General features: G+C 46.8%; 1 protein-coding gene across 1 annotated transcript; it reads left to right on the forward strand.

Annotated features, from left to right (window-relative positions):
- Position 1: 1 nt before the first annotated feature.
- On the forward strand, positions 2-8,872 carry ZNF263 (zinc finger protein 263). Its single transcript, XM_053555300.1, has 6 exons — positions 2-729; positions 1,828-2,008; positions 2,453-2,529; positions 2,805-2,931; positions 5,484-5,600; positions 6,387-8,872. Exons 1-6 carry the CDS (start codon positions 343-345, stop codon positions 7,553-7,555), a joined length of 2,058 nt encoding a protein of 685 aa, XP_053411275.1. The 5' UTR covers positions 2-342; the 3' UTR covers positions 7,556-8,872.
- Positions 8,873-9,757: the final 885 nt, after the last annotated feature.

Consider the following 9,757-nt stretch of genomic DNA (forward strand, 5'->3'; position numbering starts at 1 on the left):
TTGGCCTGTGGACGCCTAATTCGTGCGCAGGGACTTCCGGCGTGGTAGGGCATTGCTGAGTCTTGCATGGGTCAGCCGTAGGGGAAGCGCGGCGTTCCGGTCCTACCTCGGGGACGTCTTGGCTGGGGTGAACCAGGGGACCAGTGCAGTGGCTCCCGGAACTGATTGAAGCCCAAGCCTAGGAGTCTGCTGCGCCCAGGCTGGAGCTGGGCTCTCCAGCTGCGACTTGGAGTCCCGGTTCCCCGGCTCCTGCTGACGCTGTACATCCTTGGACGGTGCTCGGTGCACCGTCCTAGGCGGGCGCAGCTGGTTTCGTGGTCAGTACACTCTGGGGCTTTAACGATGGCGTCGGGCCCGGGTTCCCAGGAACAGGAAGGACTACTGATAGTGAAATTGGAGGAGGACTGTGCCTGGAGCCAGGAGCTGCCCCCTTCTGACCCAGGACCGAGCCCAGAGGCCTCCCACCTGCGCTTCAGACGTTTCCGCTTCCAAGAGGCAGCTGGTCCCCGGGAAGCCCTTAATCGGCTCCAGGAACTTTGCCATGGGTGGCTGCGGCCAGAGATGCGCACCAAGGAGCAGATCCTGGAGCTTCTGGTGCTGGAGCAGTTCCTGATTATTCTACCCCAGGAGATCCAGAGCAGGGTGCAGGAGCTGCATCCAGAGAGTGGCGAAGAAGCGGTGACCCTTGTGGAAGATATGCAGAGAGAGCTTGGGAGACTGAGACAGCAGGTGAGAGCGAGAACGAGTTGTTTTATCTGCAGTTTTTTTGACCCTTAGGACTGAAATATTGCGCCCCCAGTCGAGTTTACTTGGTTGCCCTGAGATCTTACATGGGGAAGAGGCCTTTGTGTTTTAACCTGGAACACTCATCCTCCAGATTTGTCCCAAATGAACCAAGTGAGCAGTTAAGAATGCCCTGTTTCTACATAAAGGCAGTGCTCCTGCTTCAACATTAGGCCTGGAGATAGATCACCGGTGTTCAAATCCTAGCTTTGTCACGTTGGGCAAGTTTTTGATCCCTTGGAGCGCTGTTTTCCTACTGATAAGATGATGAGATGAGGATGAGGAAGTATTTCCTAGGGCTGTTTTTTCAACCTTCCTAATGCCGCGACCCTTTAATACAGTTTCCCATGTTGTGGTGACCCCCAACCATAAATTTGTGGGGGTCACCACAACATGGGGAACTGTATTAAAGGCTCGCGGCATTCGGAGGCATTAGGAAGGTTGAGAACCACTGGTGTAGAGGGAGAGCATCTCGAAGTTCTTATCACACTATTGGCTTATAGTCGGTGTGTAACACCTGTTAGTATTTCTTATATTAAGCTCAACAGTCTGGTCTCCTCTGTAGAGTTGGGCCTCAGTTAATTGTGAACCTTGAAAAACCATTTGGCACTGAGTCTCTGAGTTCACTGTCCCCCAGGGTCACCCAAGTGTAGCTTATCCAGTAGTGAGGAAAAGAAGCATCTAGAACAGGTGAGAGAGCAAAAGCCAGTGAGATGTATCAGAAGAGCTGTGGGGGGAAGGTATACAATGGGACTTACTCCACTCCCTGTTCAACCTGTGGCCTTCTAATTTCAAGATTCTTCTTTTTTAAGCACCAAACGGGCAAGAAAAGCTTTATCTTTCTCTGCTAAAAGGATTCGTTCTGCAAAATTTTGATCCCCCCAGAATTTTGCCTTAAGGCTGCAGGCTCCCCACCCAAACTGCTTACAGGGCCCTAAATGATCACTTGTGGCTCTCTGTTGAAGGCTTGCTCTCAGAATCCTGTACTAATTTCCCTTCCTGTTGGACCCCGTGTGATGATGAGTGATGTGGGTTGGTTCCCAGGTCACAAACCATGGGCAGGGAACAGAAGTGGTTTTGGAGGAGCCTTTGCCTCTGGAAACAGCACAAGAGTCACCGAGCTTCAAGCTGGAGCCAATGGAGACTGAGCGAAGCCCTGGCCCCAGACTGCAGGAGCTGCTAGGCCACAGCCCCAAAAGGGAACCTCAGGCTGTAAAGGATCGGGGTGAGGAGCAGTTATCTGGGCAGGTGGGAGGGAGGAGGGACTTTGGCGTTGCTCCTAACACTAGCTTGGTGTAGCATTGGTGCCAAGGAGAAGGAATTGCTTAAGCAGACTTTCAAATATGGAGTCAAAGACTTAAAAGTAGTGGTGTGGGTTCTTTTCGGGGTGGGAAAAGGGAGGGGAAAGTCTCTTAGTAGTGTCCTTTTGTATACAGAACAGAGGCGATTTAGAGCTATGTGAATGTTGAGTTCGGAGTGCTACTCCTAATAGTCCTTTACTCTGACCTATCATTTTCGATATCACTTTATTTTGCCTCTGTTGCTTTCTTTTATTATTCAATCTTAAAAGCAGAGACTAGGTTTTGGGGTATGGATATTTCGAGGTAATAATCCTTGGGTTGCCAAGAATTAGAAATGCCATTCTCATTATGATTTCTATCACCTTCAGCATTATCTGCTGCTCCCTGGCTTTCTCTCTTTCCTCCTGAAGGGAACATAGAAGACAAGGAAATGACTGGGCCCCAGGTGAAGCTTCCATTGTCTCCCCCCAGCACCCTTCTTTCTTACTTCAGTGTTCTTTTGGATGGGTGGGGGGCCCTTCTGCCACTTGGAGGATCTGTTCTTCTCAACACAGGCATCTCCCCAACCATCTTTATCTCCTCCACACCTTGCTCCTAGCCTGACACCCTTCTTCCCCATCACATGTCCTTGGTACCCCTGGGTTTTGCCCATTAATCTGTGACTTTGCTTGAATTGTTCTTGGTGCATCAGGGGCTAAAGGAGATCTTGTGCTGTTGCAGTTGCCTGAGAGCTTAGAGGACGTGGCAGTGTACATCTCCCAGGAGGAATGGGGGCATCAGGATCCTAGTAAGAGGGCCCTCTCCAGGGACACGGTGCAGGAGAGTTATGAGAATGTGGACTCGTTGGGTAAGGACTTCTTTTCCAGGGGTGATGACTGAACCATTTCTGAGCAGGGTCCTGTCTCCTGTACATTTACCTCCTGGATGTGTTTTTCAGACAAGCTTCAGGAGATCTCCCTTTGTCTAAAGTCCTCTGCATCTACCAAGTGATAGCATTGGCACGCTCATAGGCAGGCTTGGACTTGAGCCCTTTCATTTCAAAATGCTTATTCTTCTGCGCTCTCTTATGTTTCCTGTGCTCTGCCCTTCTCCCAAGACAAAAATTTCAGGGGCACTGGCATCAACATTCCAGCTGAAGAGTTTTCACAGTCTATAAAAATTCAGGAAAGGCAGATGGTCTTATGGAAATTTGGAAACAATGTATATATCTAAAACAGGCTAAATCATAAATTATGATGCATCTATGTGTTGCAGAGATTTAAAATGATGCCCATGAAATATAACAAACTGAGAGTTGGATTTCCTTCACCTTTTCTGTCTGTATGAAAATTCTTACAATAAAAATTTGGGGAGGTCTTAAAAGACAACAGAAAATGAGATTGTGTACATTACAATTATAGCTATGTTGAAAGACACACTAGTAGAAAGACACTGTCCTTTTTCAGGTTTGTGTAAGAAAATCAAAGCTATAACTGATTTGTTATAATTCTGCAAAAGAGGTTATTGCTGTTTTTTTTCCTTCATTGGGACTGTCTTTAGATTTTTCATACCAGTTTTTAGTTTTTATTTTAATTTTAATATTTTTGAGACAGAATCACTCTGTCACCCTGGGCAGAGTGCCATGGTGTCATCATAGCTCACAGCAACATCAAACTCTTGGGTCCAAGAGATCCTCCTGCCTCAGCCTCCTGAGTAGTTGGGACCACAGGCGTGCACCAGCATGCTTAGCTAATTTTTCTTTTTTCTTTTTTGAGACAAGAGTCTCACTTTGTAGCCCCCAGTAGAGTACCATGGCATTATATATCTCACAGCAACTTCAGACTCCAGGCTCAAGCAGTTCTCTTGCCTCAGCCTCCTGAGTAGCTGGGATTACAGGTGCCTACCACAATGCCCAGCTGTTTTTAGAGGTAGGTCTTGCTCTAGCTCAGGCTGGTCTTGAACTCCTGAGCTTAGGCAATCTGCCCACCTCGGCCTCCCAGAGTGCTGGGATTATAGTTGTGAGCCACTGGGTCTGACCGTAGTTTTTCATTTTTAGTAGAGACTGGATCTCACTCTTGTTCAGGCTGGCCAAAAAACTTCTGAACTCAAGCAATCTGCCTCAGCCTCCCTGGAGTACTAGCATTACAGGCATGAGCCTCCATGCCAGGCCTTTTTTTTTTGCCCAAAATAACTGGGACTATAGTTGCACATCACTCTGCTGGTTTCCATCTTACTTTTCTTTTTTCTTTCTTTCTTTTTATTTTTTATTTTTGTAGAGACAGAGTGTACTTTATTACCCTCAGTAGAGTGCTGTGGTGTCACACAGTTCATAGCAACCTCCAACTCCTGGGCTTAGATGATTCTCTTGCCTCAGCCTCCCAAGTGGCTGGGACTACAGGTACTGCCCGGCTATTTTTTTGTTGCAGTTTGGCCAGGGCGGGTTTGAACCCTTCACCTTCGGTATATGGGGCCAGCACCCTACCCACTGAGCCACAGGCACCACCCTCCATCTTACTTTTCAACTGCTTTGATGCCCAAAGGTGAACATAGCTGTCAGTGAGTGCTAAATAGGAAGAGAAGATCACATCATAGTTTACTTTAAGTAAATTTCTGTTTGAGTCCATATCTAGTGGTGGTGGAGTGAGATTTTGTTTTTCTTTTAGCGAAGTATGGAAATGGCACTTAAGGGTTTTTATTTTTTTTTGAGACAGAGTTTTACTATGTCACGCTTGGTAGAGTGCTATGGTGTCACAGCTCACAGCAACCTCAAACTCCTGAGCTTAAATGATTCTCTTGTCTCAGCCTCCCACGTAGCTGGGACTACAGGCGCCCGCCACAACACCTGGCTGTTTTTTTTTATGTTGTTGTTTAGCAGGCCTGGGCCTGGTTCAAACTCACCAGCCCTGGTATATGAGGCTGGTGCCTAATTACTGAGCTATGGGTGCTGAGCTAGCACTTAAGGGTTTTAAATCTCATGGTCTTCTTAGAGCCCTAGATCCTTTTCTGATTGTCCATCATATTATTTTCTCTTTGAAGTTGCCCATTCGAATTTAGTTTTATATTTATATGTAAGAGTCAGGTTCATTTATGATATTAAACGGATTCTTTGGGGAATGACTAATCTGACCATGTTCATTTTATTGTTCTTTAATTATAAAAGTGTATACTCTCACTGTAAAAGTCCCCAATATTATGAACTTATAGAAAGAAAAAAAAAGCTATAGCCTTCCCTCTTATAATTTATTTCTCCAGAGGAACCACATGGAACAGTTAGTTCACTGTATATTTCACGTAATTGCTGTCAGATCTATTGGGCATTCTATATCTACCTTCTGTGGGCAAAGAAGACTATTTCTTTGTTTCTCTTGCCTGGTCCAGGAAAGCGGTGATACAAAAATCTGTTTCTTTCATTGTGAACAGAATCTCACATTCCCCGTCAGGAGATCCCAACCACCCAGGTAGAACAAGGAGTAAAGCCATGGGATGCCAGTGTCCAGAGTTGCAAGGAGGGTCAGAGTCCCAGAAGCCCATCTCAAGGTAAGAAATGAAGATGAACAGCCTACCCTAACTAGGAATGTGGTGTTTGAGGGTTTAGATGTAGGCTAACCCAGCACCATTGCCCAATCTCCATCTCAGGGAGGCAAGTGAGGAAGCCAGGGTGCAACATTGAAGGAGGTACTCACTCTTCCAGCTCACTTGTCCCACTTTAGCCTTAGCCCTGCTCCATCCCACCTATTCCTGAAGGGTAGGAGGCTCTGTTCGAAGGGGGAATTCCCAAACTGCTCTGAGCTCTGTTTCCTTGAGTAGTGGTCCCACCCTTTATCCAATGTTTTTTTTTTTTTTGGGGGGGGGGGAGACAGATTCTCACTTTGTCACCCTTGGTAGAGTGCTCTGGCATCATAGCTCACAGCAATCCCAAACTCTTGGGCTTAGGTGATTCTTTTGCCTCAGCCTCCCAAGTAGATGGGACTATAGGCATCTGCCATAGCACCCGGCTATTTTTAGAGAGGATGGGGTCTCATTCTTGCTCAGGCTGGTCTTGAACCCATGAACTCAGGCCGTCTACCTGCCTTGGCCTCCCAGAGTGCTAGGATTACAGGTGTGAGCCACCATGCCCAGCCTTTATCCAATGTCTTGTTAGAGTAGCTTGCGTATAGGTAAAGGAAGGGACATTGGGGAAAAACTAGACCTGGCTTTTGACTTGATAGGCAGTAGCAGATGTGAGGTTTTCTTATGTCTATTGCAGAAATAATATAGGGGGTCTCTCTCTCTCTGTCTCTCTCCTCCCCCCCTTCCCCCTCTGTCATCTTCTTCCTCCACCAGGGAAAGAGAAATTTGACAACCCAGAAGAAAACAGTCAGTCTGTTTCTCCTGAGAATATTCACCCTCAGGCACTGCTCCCTGGCCAGGCTAGAGGGGAGGTGCCCTGGAGTCCTGATCAGGGAAGACCTCATGACAGGGCAGAAGGGAATTGGGAGCCTCCCCCACAGGATCAAATGGAGCAGCCTTTAACAGGAGCCACCAGTTACAGGGAACTGGGGCGACCAAGGGAACTACAGCCAAAGAAACTCCATTTATGTCCCTTGTGTGGCAAAAATTTCTCTAACAACTCAAATCTAATTAGGCACCAGAGAATACATGCAGCAGAAAGACTGTGTATGGGGGTAGAGTGTGGTGAAATCTTTGGTGGGAACCCACACTTTCTGTCACTACACAGAGCACACCTGGGAGAAGAGGCCCATAAGTGCCTCGAATGTGGAAAATGCTTCAGTCAGAATACTCATCTTACTCGTCATCAGCGGACCCACACAGGCGAGAAGCCCTATCAGTGTAACATATGTGGAAAAAGCTTCTCTTGCAACTCGAACCTCCATAGGCACCAGAGAACACATACAGGGGAGAAGCCCTACAAGTGCCCTGAGTGTGGGGAAATCTTTGCTCACAGTTCCAACCTTCTTCGCCACCAGAGAATTCATACCGGGGAAAGACCCTATAAGTGTCCCGAGTGTGGGAAAAGTTTCTCTCGGAGTTCACACCTTGTCATTCATGAAAGAACTCATGAGAAAGAGAGGCTTTATTCCTTCTCTGAGTGTGGGGAAGCCATGAATGACAGTGCCCCCTTTTTTACAAACCACAGAGTCCACAAGGCAGAGAAGAAAGTTTTTGAATGTTTGACTTGTGGGAAAAGCTTCCGACAGGGCATGCACCTCACCAGACATCAGAGAACCCATACAGGAGAGAAACCATATAAATGTACCCTTTGTGGGGAAAACTTTTCTCATAGATCCAACTTAATCAGGCACCAGAGAATTCACACAGGAGAAAAACCCTATACCTGTCATGAGTGTGGAGACAGTTTCTCACACAGCTCCAATCGGATTCGTCACCTAAGAACCCACACAGGAGAGAGACCTTATAAATGTTCTGAATGTGGAGAAAGCTTCTCTCGGAGTTCACGTCTTACAAGTCATCAGAGAACTCACACCGGTTAGAAACAATGGGACTTCTCTTTGCCCCAGATAAGATGCCATAATCAGAGGGTCAGAGCTGAGATTCTTTGCCCAGCTTGACCAAATGACCTCTGCATTTGTCAGGTAATTTAAGAGGAAATGGTAGTTCATTGAGAGAAAGGTGCAGAGGCACCAAAGGATTTGCGTGAAACTAAAAAAGGCATTCTGTCTGCACTAGTAAGTTCTTTGCAGTGAACTGACGGGGTCAGAATTCACTATTAGGTCCATCCTGTCCCAAGGTGCACATACTCTGTGGGTATGATTGGGTGCCTTACTATGTCCATTGTTAATCTCAACAACTTTGAGTATCCGTGTGATCTTTCTGTTAATACTTAACTCATTTGGGACATTCAGCAGGAGCATTTGGACTCCTGGGGCCTGTAAGACCAGAGAAGAGGGGCCAAGTCTCTTGGGAAATCCTGCTGGAAGTCAACAAAAGACTGGTTGTGAATTGCAGCTGTCTTGAAGACCCTGGTTGCGTAGTCATGGGCAGTTCAGATCCAGCCACCACATGCCCCTTAATGGCCTGCAGGGGTGCCTGTTGGCAGATAATGTGTCCAAATGTGACCTAGACTAAAAGGAGACCTAAGGGAAATAATAAAGTGTAATTTGCACATCAGCTCCTGATACTGGCAGAGTGTTGATTAGTTTACTCTTTGCAGAGATTTCTTCCCCTACTTGTGTCAAAAAAAGATGAACAGGGAACAAATGGGTTCTGTGAAAGATGGAATTCTTTATGAAACTTTGAAAAGGTGGACCCTAGGGAAATTAGGGATTGTGTCCTTCCCTATTGGAAATGTGTTTAGATGGTTAATAAATATTTTCAGGAAATGTGAATGTGTGAATCTTCATTAAGGACCTTTGACCTCAGTGTTGATCTGTCTCATCTCTGCCTTGGTCAGAGGGTCTGCTTTCTCTTTGGTTGGTCAGGAAGGTTTTGAAAAGGTGGCAGCAGACAGGGTGAGGCAGGGTGTGGCCTGGCAGACTCCTGGCTGGGACTGCCACATGGAAACAGAGTCAAGCTGAATGGCTGCTTGGGGTGATACTCTAGGGCAGGCATCCTCAAACTGCAGCCCGCAGGCCACATGATGCAATGTGAATTGTATTTGTTCCCGTTTTGTTTTTTACTTCAAAATAAGGTATGTGCAGTGTGTGTAGGAATTTGTTCATAGTTGTCTGAGGGACAGTGAACTGGCTCCCTGTTTAAAAAGTTTGAGGACATCTGCTGTAGGGTGTCTGAAAAGTATTCTCTGTTTCTAGCAAACTTCACATGTATAACTGTTCTCAGCCTGTTGTAATGAGACAATATCACACAAAATAGTGCATGTACGATAGCTGTCAGAAGACCTGACATTCTCCTATTCTTTTTTGTAGAGACAGAGTCTCACTTTACTGCCCTTGGTAGAGTGCTGTGGCGTCACACGGCTCACAGCAACCTCCAGCTCTTGGGCTTACGTGATTCTCTTGCCTCAGCCTCCCGAGCAGCTGGGACTACAGGCACCCGCCACAACGCCTGGCTATTTTTTTTTGTTGTTGCAGTTTGGCCGGGGCTGGGTTTGAACCTGCCACCCTCTGTATATGGGGCCGGCGCCCTACTCACTGAGCCACAGGCGCTGCCCCATTCTCCTATTCTTTCCTAATAATTCTTAAGTGTCCCACTTACCTGCTTGGCCAAGATCTACTACCTAGGGTCAAAGCCACTTTTTTACTTTATACCTATCACCCAAAACCGACGATACTCTCAACTCCCTACACTTTGTTACTCTCCTCTAATGCCCCTTCCCTAGCTATACAGATGTCTCTCTCAGATGCTTTACGTGAGGTCAATCCTAAAGTTTGGGATATCCCTACACCCTCAACTCATTTATGGTTATCCTTTCTGATCCTTCACATCTTGCCAACTGACCTCAATATCCCCTTAAAAGCCATGCTATAAAGGGGTTTCAACTAATTTTTAATCATTTACTAATAAACCACATTCTCTGACCCTCCTCCTCCCCATACAACACTGCTATCCTAACAGTCCCGAAACAAACCTGACAGCTCCTTCGGACTAGTCCAAGATCTGCGAGCAGTCAACAAGGCCACTGTCCATACAACCCCCCTAGTCCCAACCCCCTATGCCCTCCTGTTCACTATTCCTCCTCCCACCACACATTTTACAGTCCTAGATCTAAAAGACAC

The sequence above is a fragment of the Nycticebus coucang genome, chromosome 12 (assembly GCF_027406575.1).
Source record: "Nycticebus coucang isolate mNycCou1 chromosome 12, mNycCou1.pri, whole genome shotgun sequence".
Taxonomy (NCBI): domain Eukaryota; kingdom Metazoa; phylum Chordata; class Mammalia; order Primates; family Lorisidae; genus Nycticebus; species Nycticebus coucang.